General features: G+C 41.6%; 1 protein-coding gene and 1 pseudogene across 6 annotated transcripts in view; both read right to left on the bottom strand.

Moving 5' to 3' along the window:
* The window catches only part of LOC128115875 (zinc finger protein 431-like), a 75,334-nt gene extending 57,918 nt beyond the window's left edge, over nucleotides 1-17,416 (bottom strand). For 3 of the 6 annotated variants that reach the window (XM_052747009.1, XM_052747011.1, XM_052747010.1), the window contains exon 1: nucleotides 16,769-17,077. In XM_052747009.1, the coding sequence (XP_052602969.1) occupies nucleotides 16,769-16,771 (3 nt within the window). In that variant the 5' untranslated portion in view covers nucleotides 16,772-17,077. Of the gene's footprint in view, nucleotides 1-16,768 lie in introns of all 6 variants that reach the window. The other 3 variants (XM_052747016.1, XM_052747015.1, XM_052747012.1) reach the window with 3 other exon arrangements.
* LOC128115877 (zinc finger protein 431-like) lies at nucleotides 210-16,725 on the bottom strand (annotated as a pseudogene).
* Nucleotides 17,417-20,324: the final 2,908 nt, after the last annotated feature.

Genomic DNA, 20,324 nt, shown 5'->3' with positions numbered 1-20,324 from the left:
CACCCATGACAAAACACCAATTACATTAAATAATTCACAAACTTGAGAAAATAAAAGCCTTCCCTGGTTTCTCCCCTATTGTCACCTCCTTATGTGAGGGTTCCCACTCTCTTCTTTTGTAGATAACCTAGTCACTGCTCAGGTGCAACTTGTCACCATTCTAGAGGGGGATCTGGAAGAACACATCTGATAAATGAGGCAAACAAAAGTCACATATCATAGACAACTTTATTCATGGCCCAACACTTTATACTCTGAGGGTTAACAAGGTCATATTAATAAGGTTTTCATGACTTCAAGCTGTATACAATGACAAAGACAAGCCAGACAGAGAAAACATGTTTTTCCATACAGGCATATAAAGAATAGTTTAAACATTTAATTGAATAACAACAGCAAGCAATAATGAGTTATCTGAAGTAAACTCACTCTCATCTGCTGCACCTGGGAGGAGCATAAAAAGTTTTCTAAGAACTATTTTGTGTTTCGAGGAAAGTGTGGACACAAGACTCTTGTATTCTTGGGAGTGTTCTCCCAAGCATTCAGAAATCTCCTTATGTGCTTCCATTCCAGGACCATGATTTAACAGTATACCTAAATTAAATTATTTTTATTTAAATTTGTAAAAAAATACATAAGCAAGCCTTTTTTTTATAATATGTAGTCTCTCTCTCAAACACACAAGTATTTAAACCATATCTATATATATATGACTCCATATTTTTAAAAGGGCTTTCAAGTTTTTATTTTTATAACTGAAAAATTTATTATATAAAAATATATAAAATGTTTATGTCTTCCCACCATTTGCATATCTGGCATGCAAGGAAGCCAGACAAATGCATCAGATCTCCTAGAGCTGGAATACAATAGTTCTGTGCCATCTGATGTGGGTGCTAGAAACTAAACATGGGTATCTTACAGCAGAAGTACTGAGGCAACTGTCCATTACTCAAATATGTCATTATAATTCAGAAGATGAAGATGTCCCATGACTCCTTCTATCTTCTCTCACTTGGAGGTGATGAAAATCCCTGCTACATGGTCATTGAAGGACTCAATGGATTTCTTTCCCTCTGTGAATGGACTCTGCACATTGCTTCTAAATGCCATTCTTAACATAGTTCTCTTGATGTGAATGAAGACAATGAAGGGTTTAGTTGAGTAGAGATGAAGCCAGATTAAGTTAGGAAAAATTCCATAATGTGATATATGCTATAGTTACTTAAATTTTCTTTTCTTTTCTTTTTTTTTTGAGACAGGATCTCCCTACATGGCAATAAGTATCCAGGATCTCACTGTGTGGACCATGATAGCCTCAAACTCAGTAAGATCCATTTGCCTCTCTCCAAAATGCACCAGTACACCCAGCTGAGATGTTTATAAAATGACCTATTTTTGAATCAGGCACAAATAATGTAAGACTTAATCATGAACCGTCTATTTTATTGAAGAGTGACATCATGGAATACAATAATGTATTAATTTCAATTGGAAAATCATTTCCTATGTTCTCAATATTTTGGTTATTTTCTTTGCTTTGTTCATTTCATCTCCTTAGAAATTTTTACCAGCATGTAAACACCTGTGCCATGTTGTGGTTGTGACAGGCAGAGGACAACTTACAGGTGTGTATTCTCTACTTCTCCTATGTCAGTACTAAAGATCAAACTGAGGTTGTCAAGTTTGGGAGCAAGTGCCTTCAGCAGGTGAGTGACCTCACTAATTCCTTACTTTAGTTTCAAAGATATTCATGTGTGCAGGTGTGTGGTGTGCATATGCCACGGCCTAAGTGTAGTAATCAGAGAAAAACTGGTTTGTGTAATGTGTGTATTCCAGAGACTGAACTCAGGTCATCAGCCTTAGCAGCAATCACTTTTATACACTGAGACAATTCCCTGTCCTTCATTTGTGTTTCTGAGAAAGTGTTAGGAACAAGCATTTACTCCTTAGAATAAACTAACACAATTGAAAAAAACTGGATGGCAGGTTAAATACTATTTTCATTTGCAAATATGTGAAGCTGATACTTCAAATAAGTTTTATTATTCAAATTATTCTGTGCTCCTCTATCCTTTGTTGACAATTTGTTTACAATTTGAAAAAAGACAATATTTGACTGATAGAATGCTTCTACTAATCTTACTTGAGCTCTAGTGAGACAGCTCAGTGAGAACACTGTGTGTGGTGTGCAAAGCTTTACTGAATTTACTAGATTCATGGTGTTTCTCTCCAGGAGTAATCCTGTCATGCCTTTGAAGAAGACTGTAACATAAAGACGCATTATCACAGTGACATTTGTAGGGTTTCTCTTTACTATTACTTCTTTGATGTGTGAAGATTACACTGACCTGCAAAGTTTTACTACATCAATTATTCATTGGGTTTTTCTCCAGTATAACAATACCTTTTATGTTTTAGAAGGCTTCTGTGACTTGCAAAGGCAAGTCACATTGAATACATTCATAGTTTGTCTCCAGATTTCTTTCATGCCTTTGAAGATAAATGATATGTGCAAAGGCTTTACCACATTGATTGCATCCATAGGGTTTTACTCCTGTATGAGTACTTTCATGTATTTGAAGATTACGATGACTTACACAGGCTTTACCACATTGATTACATTCATAGGGCTTCTCTCCAGTGTGAGTTCTTTTATGTGTTTGAAGATTACTGCTACTTGCAAAGGCTTTACCACATTGACTGCATGCATAGCGTTTCTCTCCAGCATGGTTTTTGAAATGTTTTTGAAGACGACAGAATTGTGTAAAGCCTTTCCCACACTGATTACATTCAAATGGTTTATTTCCAGTATGACTTCTTTCATGCCTTTGAAGATAAATAATATGTGCAAAGACTTTATCACATTGATTACATTCATATGGTTTTACTCTTGTATGAGTACTTTCATGTATTTGAAGATTACGATGACTTACAAAGGCTTTACCACATTGATTACATTCATAGGGTTTGTCTCCAGTATGACTTCTTTCATGTGTTTGAAGATTACTACGACGTTTAAAGGCTTTACCACATTGATTATATTCATAGGGTTTGTCTCCATTATGACTTCTTTCATGTGTTTGAAGATTACTGTGACATATAAAGGCTTTACCACACTGATTATATTCATAGGGTTTTTCTCCAGTGTGAATTCTTTCATGACTTCAAAGACTAGTGGAATGTGCAAAGGCTTTACCACAGTGATCACATATATAGGGCTTTTCTCCAGGATGAATTCTTCCATGTATTTGAAGATTTCTGCGACTTACAAAGGCTTTACCACACTGATTACATGCATAGGGCTTCTCTCCAGTATGAATTCTTTGATGTGTTTGAAGATAACCGTGACTTCTAAAGGTTTTACCACATTGATTACATTCATACGGTTTCTCTCCTGTATGGATTTTGTAATGTTTTTGAAGACGACTGAAATGTGCAAAGGCTTTACCACACTGATTACATTCAAAGGGTGAGTCTCCTGTATGACTTCTTTTATGTGTCTTAAGATTACTATGACTTGAAAAGGCTTTACCACATTGACTGCATTCATAGGGTTTCTCTCCAGTATGGTTTTTGTAATGTTTTTGAAGACGATGAATTGTGCAAAGGCTTTATCACATTGATTACATCCATAGGGTTTCACTCCTGTATGAGTACTTTCATGCATTTGAAGTTTACAGCGAGTTACAAAGGCTTTACCACATTGATTACAAACATAGGGTTTGTCTCCAGTATGACTTCTTTCATGTGTCTTAAGATTACTGCGACATAAAAAGGCCTTACCACATTGACTGCATTCACAGGGTTTCTCTCCAGTATGGTTTTTGTAATGTTTTTGAAGACGATGAATTGTGCAAAGGCTTTATCACATTGATTACATCCATAGGGTTTCACTCCTGTATGAGTACTTTCATGCATTTGAAGTTTACAGCGAGTTACAAAGGCTTTACCACATTGATTACAAACATAGGGTTTGTCTCCAGTATGACTTCTTTCATGTGTCTTAAGATTACTGCGACATAAAAAGGCCTTACCACCATTGACTGCATTCACAGGGTTTCTCCCCAGCATGAGTTTTTTCATGATTTTGAAGACTAGTTAAATGTACAAAAGCTTTACCACACTGATTACATATACAGAGTTTCTCCCCAGTATGAATTCTTTCATGTATTTTAAGATAATGGTGACTTGCAAAGGCTTTACCACATTGATTCCATACATAGGGTTTGTCGCCAGTATGAATACTTTCAAGATACTGCATACTAGTGAAATGTTCAAAGTCTTTTACACCTTGATTATATTTATAGGGTTCTACTTCCACATGAGTTCTTTGGTGTAATTGTAAAGAGGAATCAGATCTAAAGTCTTTATCATGTTGATTATATTCATAGAGATCCTCTTCATTATGGGTTCTTTTGTGTGTTTGAAGATACCTGTGATGGTTAAAGCCATTAGTAGATGATTCACATTCATCACTTCCTCTTCCCATATGAGTTTTTTCACATTTCTGAACAGAATTGGAAGAATTCGGAGTTTTACCACACTGATTGCATGCATAACATTTTTCTATACTGTGAGTCACACCACATTTGCAAAGTGAACCAGCACAGACAGAATTCCCACATTTCTTGTAATCATAAGGCTTTTTTCCAGTGTGAGTTTGTTGATGTATTTCCAGTGTAGTTGGAAAAGCAATTAATTGTAAACTTGTATCACATTCACCAAGTCTACTCATAGTGGGCACTCCGACATATCTTCTAACTATTGTAGGAGAGAGAGAGGTACATTGCTTCTTCCCATATCCCTTATGTTCAAATCATTTGTAGCCAGAGGGACAGATGAGATACCTATTAAAGGAAGAATAACAAAGAAAATGTTTTCACATTGCATTCACACAAGCTAACCTTTTGTTCCTCATAGAGATGTGGTATAGAGATTAAGGTTTCTCCACCATGAAAACCTTCTTGACTTTCATAAATTACCCTTCTCAATAAACTATGGTAAGTTTTAGTAAGTATATGAGCAACACGAACTTTACTATGGACTATCTGCATATACAAGATCTTGGACAGACACTGACCCCCTAATCAATGTGTATGCCTATATAATACTTAAATGGTATGAAAATAAAGGGATGAACAGTCCAAAATGGATCTCATGGGGCTATGATTAAAATAGTGTCACATGTTAACACATTGTTTCATTGTCTTCTTTCTTAAAGAAATGCCTTGGATTACATGGATCACCTACCTGACATTGAGGTACATTTTTTTTTTTGAGTATTTAATAATCATCATAAACCTGTGCTTATTTACAGTGTTGCCACTCCTTAAAGCCTCAGGGCACATTGAAATTTCTACAGAGATACAGATGTATCAGCTTATATATGAAAATTACCTTTCATGTCTTCTAGAACATTGACGATGTTCTTTGATATTCTGGTCTTCCCATTTGTAGCCTAAAATGCAGTACCACAAAAAGTATGATATATTATAAGAAATTATGCAAAATTTAAGTCACTATCTTTGTTGAACCTGAGAACCATCCCTGACTTATTCACCATATTCTTCCTTTATCACAACAGAAATCCCCTGAGAGTATCAACGATCAAGAAATGCTTGTCCCCTTTGTAAAACATGACAAAAAAACTATCATTCCTACCTATAGCAGTGAGGTTCCTGCAGGTTTCCAGCATCACTTCTTCAGAGAGACTCTTCTGGGAAGGATTCAGCAAAGCCCACTCTTCAGGAGTGAAGTTCACATGCACATCCTCATAGGTCACTGTATCCTAAAGTATCCCACATATGTATGTAATAGAAATGGTGAGACTGACTGAACTGTACAAGTATACTTCATTGAGAATACATTTACATGATTCTGTGTGCTCCATACATTTATTCCATGTCACAGAATTTCAAATGCAGTCACCAAGTCATTGTAGAAGGAAACAGGAAAGGAAGATCATGCCTCTCAATTGTGTGCCCACTGAATAGGTTATGATGTTGCAAGAGAAATGACTACTAACATAATATAGAGAGACATACAAAGAGAGCAATGCTACTGAGTATCCATCAGCAAAATTGTATCAAAATTCCTAACTTCAAAAAAGAAATGAACAAGGGTGTGCATGGTGGTACACACATTTAATTCCAAAACTCAGGAGGCAGAGACAGGTGAATTGCTGTGATTTTTTAGGCCAGTCTGGTCTATGTAGAGATTTTTAAAGACAGATAAGAGCTACATAGTGAGACTCTCTCTCTAACAAACAAACAAAAACAAAGGAAAAAACCACTCAGGGGTTCAATCAAAATTCCTCCAAAGACTCAAACATTCATTCCACTTCCATACTGGTCTTCCAGAAAACTAGAGTGGGCCAGTTTAAACTGTAATAATGTATTTCTGTGGACATATTTCAATAAGTTACTGACTGACATATAAAACGTTCTCAAAAACATTAGCAAAGGAAATGCTGAATCAGAAAAAAATTAGAGTGTAAAGTTGGGTCAACAGCTAGGACAATGTGATGCTCTGCAGAAGATTTTAATCAATCCCTCACACTCATCTGGAGGCTCACAACCATCTGTAACTCCAGATCAAGAGAAGACAATATGTTCTTCTGACTTCAGTGGACTAGACATTGTTGAGGTATTTATTGTTTGTATATATGGTACATAGTTATTGTATTTTTGTATAGAGTTTTTCTTATATTAGTTATAACTTTTTTCCTTTTTATTAAAATAGAAAAGGGGAAATATGGTGATATTTTATTTGTACTGAAATGTGATTTTATTTGTATGTTAATAAAGTTGCCTGAGGGTCAGAGCTAATAGCAAGCCGTAGCAGAAACTGGGCAGTGGTGGTGGTGCACACCTTTAATCCAGATCACATGACAGGCAGATCTCTGTGTGTTCAAGGATACAGCCAGCATGGAGACACATGCCTTTAATCTCAATACCAACCAAAGAAAACCTGGAGGTCTATATAGACAGGCAGTGATGAGGAGGTCATGTGGTTGGGTTTACAACCAATGAGAAGGCAGAACAGAAAGTCAATAAAAAGACAGACACACAGGAAGTAGGTCTCTTTCTGAGGGAAAGGACAGCAGTGGCAACGAACGGTAAGAAAGGGTTTTTAGCTCTTAGCTATTACTCTGATCTCTTGGGCTTTCAACTCTGCATTTGGCTCTGTGTTTCTATTTTAATAAGACAGTTACAGCTACAGCTCATGCTTGGTTCACATTCATATATATAGGCAAGAGACTCAAGCATGTATATTTTTTTTTAATTCAAAAGACTTGCCTGGTGGATGGTGGCGCACACCTTTAATCCCAGCACTCAGGAGGCAGAGGCAGGCAGATCTGTGAATTGGAGACCTGCCTGGTCTATAGAGCTAATTCCAGGACAGTCAAAGCTGTTGTATAGTGAGACCCAGTCTCAAAAAACCAAAACAACAAAAACAACTCACACCAAAACAAAACAACAAAAAATTTAAGAAAACTTAAAAACATACAGAAAGGTAGGGAGAATGTTAAGCACCTGTAATCCAATGTGTGCTGGCTAGTTTTATGTCAACTGGACTTAAGTTAGTTATCTGAGAGGAGGAACCACAAGTAAAGAAATGCCTCAATAAGATCCAGCTGTAGACAAGTCTGTAGAGCATTTTCTTAATTAGTGATTGGCAGAGAGGGCCCAGCCCACTGTGGGTGGTGCCATCCCTGGACTGATGGTTCTGGGTTCTATAAGAAATGAGGTTGAGCCAGGCGGTGCTGGCACACGCCTTTAATCCCAGCACTCGGGAGGCAGAGGCAGGCGGATCTCTGTAATTTTGAGGCCAGCCTGGTCTACAGAGTGAGATCCAGGAAAGGCGAAAGCTACACAGAGAAACCCTGTCTCAAAAAACCTAAAAAAAAAACCTAAAAAAAAGAAAAAAAAAAAGAAATGAGGTTGAGGAAGTCATGGGGAGCAAGTCAGTAAGCAGCACCCCTCCATGGCCTCTGCATCAGCTCCTGCCTCCAGGTTCCTGCCCTGTTTGAGTTCCTGCCCTGGTTTCCTTTGATGTGCAGTGATATGGAAGTATATGCCAAATAAACCTTTACCTCCTCAACTTCTTTTTTAGCTGTGGTATTTTATCACAGCAATCGGAACCCTAAATAAGGCAAGTTGGTACCAGTATCATGGGGTGTTGTTTACAGACCTGACCATGTTGTTTGGGGAGGACTGTGAAAGGACTTTGGAACTCTGGGCCAGAAAGGCCATTGAGTGCTGAGAGCTCATCGAACTGTTCTGTAGGAGCTTGCAAGATAAGAATATTGAGAGCAGTGCAGAAGATGGAGGCCTGGCTTCTGACATTTCAGAAGGAAGTAAAGACTCTACCAGACCTTTTGTGTGAAGAAACTATGCTCTCTGCTCCACTGAAGCTGAAAAATCTACTGTGATTAACAAGAGACCAGAACCACTGGAGAAAAACCTTTGCCTTATTGAGACAACTGATGCTGGTTAGCTGGAGCTGAGAAATTTGCAGCAATTAAGAAAAGACCAGCATCATTGAGGTGAAATCTTCTGGGCAGTGTTTCTTCAGAGTCAGTACACAGAAGCTGTGTTCCAGAGGTGGCTCTTTTTGTTAGAGTTTTGCTGAGAGCTGCTGGTAGCAATGGCTTTACCAGAGGTCATGGGAATACACAGCAGGTGACAACCAGTGTTCAGCAGGGTGACTCACTAGATAATTCTCTGATGAGGAGCCCCACTTGGCAAAGCCCCACTTGGCAAAGCTGTGGGGTGATTGACTGCAAATGACTGGTTGCTTCTCTCTGTAATTTTTCTCACCTGCCACTACATTTCTTCCCTTAAAACAGCTATGAATATTTTCCCCACTGATTGTGTTTGGACACACATATAGCTGTGGATGGTCAGGAAGATGATTTCTGCTTAAGCTGTATAATTTTGATGAACAGACATAATACTAGGTTATTTTTCATAATTGACATAGGTAAGTAACAGTATTTTCAGTCACAAAGACAGCTAATTTTAGATTTTAGAGCAAATTCAAAACGGACTAGCTGCCCCTGCAGAGAATACACAAGGACAAGTTCCCACGTGTCTGTTAAAACAAAGTCTGGCTGACAACATTAAGACATAACCCCCTAAAGTAATTGACTTTCTGTACATAGCCCTACCACTCAAGGTTCAGCCAACTAATTGTTTATTGTTAAGTCCTGAATTTCAATGTCACTTTCTGTTTGAGAACCCTACCACTCAGATTTATGTGCTTACTTTACTCACCATGACCAGTTGGTGTGACTTCTCTAGCCTGAGAAAAACTGTGTGGTATGAGAATGGGTCAGACCCTGAAAATATTTAACAAATAAATGTCCAGAGTTTGACTGTTGAAGGGTGTGTGTGTGTGTGTGTGTGTGTGTGTGTGTGTGTGTGTGTGCTGAAAGAGAGATGTATCTGAGTATACAGAGGGAAAGTGTGCATGAGGGATGTAAGAAGAAGTATGAAACAAGAGATGTAGTTATATGAGAAAAAGACGTAAAGAGAGATAGAGGTGGAGAATGTAGAAGAAGCATGTGAAGAGAAGTAGCTGTGTGCAGAGATACACAAAAAATCTGAGCCAACATGATCACAGCCCAGACCAGACTCAACTGGGATAAAATTGGCTCAAGTAACATCCTGTGTCTGGGGACTGAGGAGCAGCTGAAACACCTGGATGACAACGCTTGGCTACCACAGTACAATCTGTGTGGGGAGACACATGGAAGGACTCAACTGTCTCTGCTTGAGGCCAATGAACTCTTTTTTCCTGTGTTACTTTGCTGTGTGGGGCCTACATGCCTAGGCCATAGGGACCATCTCCTCTATAGTCATGCTGACCTCACTAAAATGTCATTTTAAAGAAGAGGGTGTACCACTGCACATTTAAACTTTGAGCAGTGGAGATCTCACCAGGACCGGTACCTGATGAAGAATGGGCTCGCCTTAGCCGGGAGCTGAGCTAACCTTGAGTAGAGAGCAACCTTGTGGTTTGCTGCCAACTTGGCTTGTGACCTCATCATGATGGAAGCAGCCACGTGACTAGGCTATCATCATTTCTAATGGTTTCAGTTAAAAAAGGTAAATGCTATGTGACTTCTTGGTTACTGCAACCACATGGCACAATCAAAAAATGGTGACACCCATAAAATTCCCGAGTCTTCAGGTGATTATACCATTTAAACTTATAAGGTGGCATTAGAGTTCCATGGTGTGCTTGCTTTGATTTTTTTTTTTTTTTGCTGTTGTTTGTTTGGTTTTTCGAGACAGGTTTCTCTGTGTAGCCTTGGCTATCCTGGAATTCACTCTGTAGACCAAGCTGGCCTCAAACTCAGAGAGATCGGCCTGCCTCTGCCTCTCAAGTGCTGGGATTAAAGGTGTGCACCACCACTGCCCATTGCTTTGATTTATTTTTAACACATTGTTTCATCTGATGTATTCTGGCTTCCATAGGGGAGTGAAGAATTTTCTTAGCTACATGCCTCCAACACAAGCCAGGAATCCAATAAAGTTCCTAATCCTCTACAATGGTTAGAATTGTAAAGCTCATGGGAATTTGCATCAGCCTAGAACCAATCTTGGGAAAGCACACATCCCAACAGAATCAAAAGACTAGAAGGCAGGGTGCTAGATAAGCTACAGCCAGTGAGCAGCTAGAGACTGCAGACACAGGCTACGCTGGGTCTTAACACCTCACCTCATGCTCCAACCCCATCATGGAACATCCATACCTGTTTTTTTTTTCCCCCAAAGACACTTGGGACTCTTCTGGTCCACTTTGATGTCCATTCTTGTATCTCTCCAAGCATGCCCTGGGAACCCATACTTTTACTTTAATTCTGCTTGCTTTGAAATAAACAAGCTATGGGAAAAGAACATCCAAATATTGCTTCTTTCTTCAGCTATTTTATATATTTTCTGTGTCCTGTAGTCTCTAAACTATGAGTACTTAATCCCACATTGCATATGGTAAACTAAACCATACCTTTTCTAATCCAGGCAGCCTGACATGGAAAGCCATCTCTAAAAGGGGACTTTAGTCTGCGTCATTTCATGTTCAACCTCTATTTAGATTGAGAATATGACACCGATATATTGAGAAATACAACAGCGATTGACAGGTTATAAATGTGGAGAGCAGGGAAACCCCACTCAATGAATTCAAAACATTGTCAAGTCTACCAAAAGGAGGGTCAATCCAGGTTTCAAAGTAAACTAGTTTGTCAAGCAAGGCTTTGACTCATTCTCACATTGATGGACAATTGGTTAAAGGGCTACAGGAACCTGAAGGTCTTCTCAAGCCCACATGAGGTCAGTTGGACAACTGTCCTTGACAAAGAGAAGAAAAATTACTTTGGCCATCTGCACAGTCTTCTGCGCTCAGCAGGAAAGTTTAATCAAAGACTAAAAGACTTCACAACAACCTAGGGTATCACACATGACAGATATTAAGTGCAAGTCTACAGGAGATGTTAATTAGATAAATATATTTCACTAATATTTTCTTCTTGATAAAAGGATGTTGTCCAGATGTAAGACATTAGACTTTGGCTCATTGAAGCATCTGCCTATAGCCAAGGGAGACCAGCCAGTATTGTTTTAACATAAACATGAAATGATGGTAAACATCTCTTCTCTCCCATCTAGAAGCCACATGGGAAGGGCATCATGCTGACTTTTAGCTCATGCAAGAACTTTCAAAGGATGTGAAAGCTATGGTGGGTTCATTGCTAACTCTAATCCTAACCCTGGAGAATAACCTTAGAGGCCAAAGGAAAACCATGAGTCTAATGGAAGGGTCTCTTGTGAGCAGATCAGGACAGTCTAATGGACTTTTGACATTTTAATCCTTCAAGACACCAGCTATGGACCTCCTTTCCTCTCTACATCTGACAGTTGGGAATCATCCCTGGTGGAATACCCCAATATTGCCACCTGACACTCCAAATACAGTTGGAAGAAGCCAGATTAATTGTTCCAATCCCGGTATGGTTACTTCTTCAGAGAGGGTGAGGTAAGAACTGGCTAAACCATTGAGGGTAAAAAGTCCTCAAAAAGGGCTGGAGAGATGGCTCAGAGGTTAAGAGCACTGGCTGCTCTTCCAAAGGTCCTGAGTTCAATTCCCAGCAACCACATGGAGGCTCACAACCATCTGTAAAGAGATCTGGTGCCCTCTTCTGGCCTGCAGGGACACATGCAGGCAGAGCACTGTACGGATAATAAATAAACAAATCTTTTTAAAAAAAAGTCCTCAAACAAAAGGAATCAGTTGCTTTCTTGACAAAAAGCCAGAAGTGTCACTGGAACTCTCAGCAGTTTCATCCTTACCAGAGGTCAAAGATGCCAAACGTGTGTGGGAGCTCTGATGTCTGAGCTAAGGGAGTCTAGGGGCTTTAGGAGGCAGCAAAGTTAAAAGTAGTAACTAAGGCCTGCTACTAGAAAAAGCCCTGTTGTCAAGAGAACAGGACCTCTGGCCTGCATGAAGGTCTAAAATTAAATGGAGGCAGGTGAATGTCTCCACCTTGAAACCACCCCTACAAAGCAGGGAGAGTCACCTTAAGTCACACTAATGAAAAAGATGCAATACTTAATTCTATGTACTAGGGGCCTGCCTTGGTATTGTGGAATCAAGCAATAGTGAACAGGTACAGTGGCCTGGTGAGATGGCTCAGCCTTGAAAGGCTAGGCTCACAACCAAAAACTAAGCAGGCAGACTCCTTCCCATTGCAGTTTCTCATTTAAAGATAGGACAGAGTGCCTCTTAATGAGTTTGAAGAAAAGGGTGTTTTAAAAAACTATAGCTCAGGGGGCTGGAGAGATGGTTAAGCAGGTGAGAGCACTGGTTGCTCTTCCAGTAGACCTGGGTTCAAGTCCCAGCATCCACATGGCAGCTCATAGCTGTCTGTAACTCCAGTTCCAGGGGCCCTGATGCCAATGCACATAAATAAAGTTTAAAAAGTTTTTTTAAAGAAGTTAAATAAATTTTTTAAAAAGCCATAGGTCAAATTTAAATAGGAACAACAAAGCAAAAGGAGGCCATGAACTTGAAGGCAAGGAATGATTTATGGGGCGCTGGGAGCGAGGAAAGGGAAAGTCCAAATGATGGAATTACAGTCCCGAGAAATTATCTGAGAACACTGAAACAGGTTTCATGGCCCCATGCTGGGGACGAACAATTTATGTTGGAGCACACCAAGGGTCACTCAAACCCTTTCTCTTGGGCTGTACATTTTCAGCCAGCAAAATAACAGGCCAGTTAGGCAGGACCACAGCCGTTAGTCCAGCTCTTCTGTTCTGGTTGAACTAGTGGAACTACAGCAATTTGGTTTCTAGAAGGAAATTCACTTCTTTATCCAAAATCTTGGTTGCCCTGGTCTGTGGAACCCAAATAAACATTGATCAGGACATTTATCAATCACCTAAAACTGATTTCCTAACTGCTCACTGGCAATTTCAACTGCAGACAAAATAGGAATCCTTCCAACCTCATCCCTTTCTCTGCTGTGACTACACCAGCCTGCAGGTAGGCAATGGACGCAGATTCCTACACTGCTTCCTCTGCATCAGAAATCCCTAATAAAAGCCTGGGCTCCATGAGGACACTCAATTCCTTGTCTTTTTCCTTTTGACCTGCATATCTGTATTCTCAGCCCTGGGTGGCAGAGGCAGGTTTAGATGTCCAAGGCAATTCTCAAGGACATAGTATCAGGCAAGCCTGGGCTACATGGCACATTGCTTTCAAAATAAATACATGAATAACCACTTGAGAAACATCCAATCAAGTCTGTTCTTTTTCTGGGATGTTTGAGACAGGGTTTCTCAGTGTATTCCTGGCTGTCCTAGAACTCACTCATACCAGAATGACCTCAAACCCAGACATCTGCCTGCCACTGCCTCCGGAGTGCTGGGACTAAAGGCATGTGCCACCACCATCACGAATAAAGTTCTTAGTAACTGGGAGTCACTGGAGAACAGAAGTGACACTGTGGTGTCTGAATGAGAATGGCCCCATATGCCCTGTGACTGAGTACTTAGTCATCAGGGAGTGGCACTGTTTGAGAAGGATTAGGTGGTGTGGTGTTGTTGGAGGAAGTGTGTCATTGCAGGTGGGCTCTGAGGTTTCAAGGGCCCAAACCTGGCCCAGTGGCCTTCTCTCTTCTTGCTGCCTGCAGATCCAAATGTAGAACTCTCAAGCACCTCTCTAGGACCATGTCTGCTTGCATGCCACCACATCCCTCACCATTATGACAATGAACTAAACCTTTGAAAATGTAAGCCAGCCCCAATTAAATGCTTTCCTTTATAACAGTTGCCATGGTCATGGTGTCTCTTCAAAGCAATATAACACTAACACAGATACCAACAACGAGTGTTTAAAAGAGGTAAAAATAAACCTTAAAAACACCTACCTATACTGACTGTGAAAGAGTAGGTCCTTTCCTGGTAGAGGGAATGTCATGAATAACTGACTGTATGACTTCTCTGTGTAAAATGTTGGCTGCTGACTGCTGTATGCTGACACACAAGCCACAGCCAGATGCCCTGTGTCTCAATTCTCACCTGACTGAAGTGAGACAACCAGGACGGCACTTATCAACACCAGACAGTTGCCCAATCGGAAATTTCAGTGGCTCAAAGTAACATCCACAAACTGTACACACACCAATTTGGTTTTCCTTCATTCACATGGTATGAATTAACAGACTGGGAAATACACGGAAAGGCACTTGCCCTGTCCCATCAGATTCTTCTTCTGAAACCCTTGCAGCTCACTGTCTTAATATTAAACAACTTGTAATCCAAGCCATTGCCTAGTCTGTTTCCCCTGTGATGTATACAATAAACTATTCCCTCTATTCTGGCCTCAGTGGAGACCAGACCATGCTCCAAATACAAACAAGTTTCCTGTTACTGAAATGGACATCCCACTCTGTGACTCAAATGGGTAGATTTCGCACTGTGAGGTGCCAAAAACCTTTAATCCAAGAATTGAGGAGTGAATTTAGGGGAACAGTAACGTAATGGATTGTGGGGCCACACACTGGGATCCAGGCAACCTTAGAGCACACTATTAGACCTTAACAAAGAACATTCTCTTCAGTAATCACAGGCTTCCAGCTCTACCTAACACACAAAGAGGAGCTCGCCACGAACAGATTTGCTAACTCAGATACACCATAGGCTTATGCATTCCACATATGCTCTCAACCTGGAGCAATGCTGCTTACTGCCCTCCTGCTAGCATGGCTTGCTCAGTTTGACCCTTATAGAACTCAGGACCACCTGCCCAGGGTAGCACCAACCACAGTGGGATGGGCCCTGTTACATCAACCACTAATCAAGAAAATACCCTATAGGTTTACCTACAGACCAGTGTGACTCTACATTGTGTCAAGCTGACCAAAGCTAACCAGCATACCTACTGAGTCCTCTCATAGCCCCCAAAGACAGATTGCTAAGGAAACCTCAACTCTCTTAACACTGGCTTTTCAGCGTGTACATGTGCACACACACACATAAAGTTTTGAAAATCTGTCATGTTTAGGACTGGAGAGATGGCTCAGCAGTTAAGACACTTGTTGCTCTTGCGGAAGTCCTGGGTTTGGTCCCAGTACTAACATGGTGGCACACAATCATCCCTGCATCCTGTTGCAGGCGATCGGATGCCTCCTTCTGTCTTCTGTGGGCACCACACACACACAGGGTGACCACATAGATATGCAAATAAATCACTCATGCACATGAAATACATTTAGTAAATTAAAAATACTACCCCCATATCTCTCATATGTCACCATGGATTAAACAGCCAGAAATACAAAGAAATTTAACAAATATCTGTAGCCCAAGCTGTAACTTTACAATTAAAATAATCAAGGAACTCAAACAAAGGAGAGAAATTCCACAACGTGGACAGGAAGCCTCAATATTGTGTCAGTACAGAATGTCAGCTATAGATTCAACAACAGTACAATAAAAAGTCTAACATTTTTTTCCTATCAACAACAGAAAACTGATGACTAAAGGTCACCATGAATGAAAAAATTATCAACACAAAACTGAGTAAATAGTACACAGAGTGAGATCATGTGACTTCAAATCTTCGCACACAACCGCAATGAAGAGTGTACCGTGTGGGAAAGAATCAAGAGATCAACAGAACTTAAGAGCAAACTTAGAAATAAAGACGCAATTACTATAGAGTCAATTGTGACACACGAGGCCAGGAAACCCAGTAAGTCTGGCCCTGCTGACACTCGTGACTGGACCACCCTGGCATCCACTGGCATCCACATGCAGATGTGTTAATGACGCAGACGTTACGCCCTGCACAGAATTAACTGCAGACGGATCTACACCTGAATGTTCAGTGCCAAGTGCAGAACTTCCAGAAGACACGAGAGTGACCAGGGCTCTGTCAGTTACCAAACTGCCTTCCCTGGCGACTAGGATAGCGGCGCCTGCACTTGCTTTGCATGGTGACGTCACAATAAGGAACTATCCACACACAGCATACGCCCCATCCCCGTGTTCTGCGCAGGCGCAGCCGCAATCCACAGATGCAACTTACTCAGAGGCCGCAGGACCCGGGAGTTGCAGGAACGGTGAGGACCTCAGGGAACTCACGTGACCCCACCGGGCACGGCGTCAGGGCGCCGGTTCCCACAGCCCCGTGAGGACCCCACACCGGCTCCCGAGCCTCCTCCCAGTGGGGACGGCGGCCGCTCACTCACCATGGCCGATTCCGAGCTCGCCCCGCTCTCCTCGCAGCTCCCAGCAGCCGGTCACAGCGCAGGACATGGAACACGAGCGGCTCCCTCAACCCAGAGTCGGGAGCCCCAGCATGGCAGACTGGAAGTGCCCGCCCCATTCTGACTGGCAGTCCGGCTGGAGGCCATGATTGGCTAGTGATGCCTGAGTGATAGGAGCAGCTCCTTTGGGGACAGAGTGCTGTGAAGTGAGGCAGCACAATGATTCCCAGCCCTGGCTTCCACCCTAGGCACAGAGCTGCCCCAGACCTGCAGAGATTGGCAACACAGCCGCACTCACCCTTGGACTGCAAAGTCCCAGCTCTTTTCCTGCACTCAGTAGGCACGCCCCCTTCTTCCTCCTGGACACAGGATGTTAGGTCTCAAACCCAGGACAGACAGCTGAGGAACCTATTTAAACGTACTGAAGCAATTTTAGGAGAAAGTATCTGAACTCAGATGTTTACCCAGTAGGGCCAGAGTGAGTGTCTGGTCTGGCAAGACCAGCCCTGGCACCAAACCCTTTGTAGTGCCATGGCAGCCTGCAGAGTGGGGTGAGGGGCTCCTCTTACCCCAGCTAGAGAGAAAATTGTGGTACCTTGATCCTTTGCAGGGACCAGGTGCTCTGGTAGACGTTCCACCTCAGTCCCTGCCGTCCATATCATATACCTAAAGAGTCTGGGATGATTAGGTGGAATTCTCCCCTCTCTCTCCTCAGACCCGCCCCCTCAAAGTTCCCCAAACAAAAGCTCCTCCCTCCTAGAGTTGCCCTCCTGCTACCCCCACCCCCTCAAAGGCCACCAAAAGCCAGCCCCTCCATGGGGCTACTCAAGACCATGCCTACAAGTTATTTAAGACCTGGCTGCCATTTTTCCATGTGACTTCCCCTGCCTTTCCAAGGGTCAACCAGGATTGCTTTGCTCTGTTCATTAAACCTGGATTTATTAATTTGGCTTAGTTGGCTAATGGGCAGCAGAGGAACTCAGCAACTGAGGATTTAAAACTTATCACCAGGCACCTGCTGAGTCAGACCTCCACTTTGTCTAGCTTCTTGGGAGTTGAAGACTCATTTTGGGGACACTAGTCGGGTTTACTATGAAACTGAGAAAGGAAAAAGGAAACCTGTCAGTTTCAGGGATGGCCATACATCAGGCCAGCTGTGGAAAACGTAATATTATCTTCGTTTTTGTAAAACGAACGTTTATTAAAAATGCACCAGAAATATGCAATCTCTTAAACTATTATTCTGTAGAAAAGGCCAATCAATGTATATACAGGATTTTAGTCAACTAAACCCTATGTGGTCAAAATTAGTTTGTAGTGCATTCCTGCTAGCTCCTGGCCTGGTTCCAGAGAGTAGCACCTAGCTCTAATCCTTCCTTTGTTTAACCACACCTTTTGTTTCTCTTACCTTTTGTTTCTCTTATCGCCCTATGTGAAACTTGTTTGAGAGTCAAGGATCAGAGAGTCCCCCAAGGATCAAAGGTCTATGCAAAATTTGGTTCAGGAAACCCGGGAAGACCATGGTACCTGAGAAATCAAGTAATTTACATTTGGTATTTGGTCTCTGGGAGCTCCTTTTTAGGTTGCTTTGAAGGAAGGGAAATTAACTGGCTAAACTGTAAAAAAGAGTAAATAAATATGGCCTAGGTTAAGGGAAAGTGCTTCAGTCCTTCGAGGCTGGACCTCCCTGCAGCCATGAAAGGCTAGATTCATTCTTAAGATGCCTCTGTGTCTTCATTCCATGGACCCGTGTGAACCCACACACTCGTGCCATGACATTCAGTAACATTAGTTTTTACTTAATAACTCCATATTTAATATACAGCCTTGTAATATTCTGATGACTAAATTATACATATTTTACTGCCCACTTGATATATGAGTCTACAGATTCATTTTTCTCAATTCTGCATCATTAGTAAAAAGTAAGCCACATTAAGAATAAGCATTTTTATAACATGCTCCTATTGTTTTATTTTCTTTGTAGAGCCTCACTCTGTAGCCTTGGCTGGTGGGGAACTCACTATGCAGACCAGGCTAGCCTCAAGAACATAAAGATCAGTTTACCTCTGCTCAGAGTGCTAAGATTAAAGGCCTGCACCACCATGCCTGACTTCTAGTAATTCTGCACAGTTACTAATGAAGTAAACTGAAGCTAGGTGTGGCACACAACTCTACTCTGTACTGAGCACACTGTTGCAGGGAGATCACAGTGAGATTTAGGCAAGCATGGGTTATACGTGAGACCCTGTCTCAAAGAGTAAATGGCAAAGTACGTACAGCCTCTAACACCCCAGCATTTTGGACCATTAGTATCAGTCTTTGTCCTGGAGTCCATATGGGACTATGGCACCCTGGCCTTTGCCCCCAAGTCCACTGTCCACTTTTTGACACCCTGTCTGGAACCTGTGACGGTGCTGAAGCAGCAGCCAGCAGCAGTGGCAATGGCATGAAGAATCTCTGTGCAGCTGCTTTACTGCTGTGCTCCACTGCTCTGTGGAGGAATTTCATCCTGTGTCCTGCCTGCAGTCCCTCCACTGAGGATTCTTTAAAGTCACACGAACACTTGACTGGCATGTTCAGTCTGGCTCACTGTATGATTTCTGGCTCAGTAATCTACTTTCCCAGGGCTACTCATTTCTACCTGAACTTGGAAACTAGCAGGTGGAGTCCTATACTAATGGTGACTTCTAAAGGGTTGGACAGTCATTGATGGCCCCTGGATAGGCCCAAGATGCATGTGGTACTATTGTCACAATTTATAAACAATTATGCTGAAGATGGCTTTACCTTCCAAGATGACACTGCTTGGGGTCAAATATCTTCAAATTCCAGCACACCAAACATCTGCAAATTTCAAAGCATAAAGCTTGTGTTTATTTATACCATCTTACTTGTGAACATGAAGACAGCCATGATGACCATGACAGATAATTTTACAATGACTCTCGCTCTTTTTGAGGGTGCATTGAGTGGGTGGCTTTGGCTGCCATGTTTTTTATTGTTAGAAAAGTTAAGTAAACCATCATCCAAGGGTACTGGCTCGCCAGCTTCAGAAACCTGCAGTGCCTGCAGAGAACACTTGGCTTCCAGACTGTGCTGCTCTTGCAGACAACCTGAGCCTGGTGCCCAACACACAGCGTGGTTGTCTCACATGCCTACATCTGTGACTGAAAGAGATCTGAGCCCTTTTCTGTCCTCTGGGAGAACTAGTCATGCAGGTACATACATTCAGGCATGCACAAAACAAACATAAACTCTCAACAATTATTATGGTCCAGTCTTAATAATCTTCTTCCCAGGGTCCCAGAAAAGAATTTACAAATGGCACAAATTATTTTTGGGAAAAGAATCTAAGTACACTGAGCTCTTTCGTCCATCTACTTTATTCCTCTGGGATAAAATCTTATCTACACAGCTTCAGTTCTGCTCTCATGCCTAGCTCCTTTCTTGCCTGATTTCTCTCTACATTTGTCTGCTGTCCCCTCTAAGTTATATCTTAATTCTCTCATCTTAGTTCCACCCCATCTAGATTCTC

This window comes from Peromyscus californicus, unplaced genomic scaffold (genome assembly GCF_007827085.1).
Source record: "Peromyscus californicus insignis strain IS unplaced genomic scaffold, ASM782708v3 Scaffold_1__1_contigs__length_55948999, whole genome shotgun sequence".
NCBI classification, from domain to species: Eukaryota; Metazoa; Chordata; class Mammalia; order Rodentia; family Cricetidae; genus Peromyscus; species Peromyscus californicus.
Note: the sequence above shows the minus strand (reverse complement) of the source record. Positions and strands in the feature narration are given on the sequence as shown.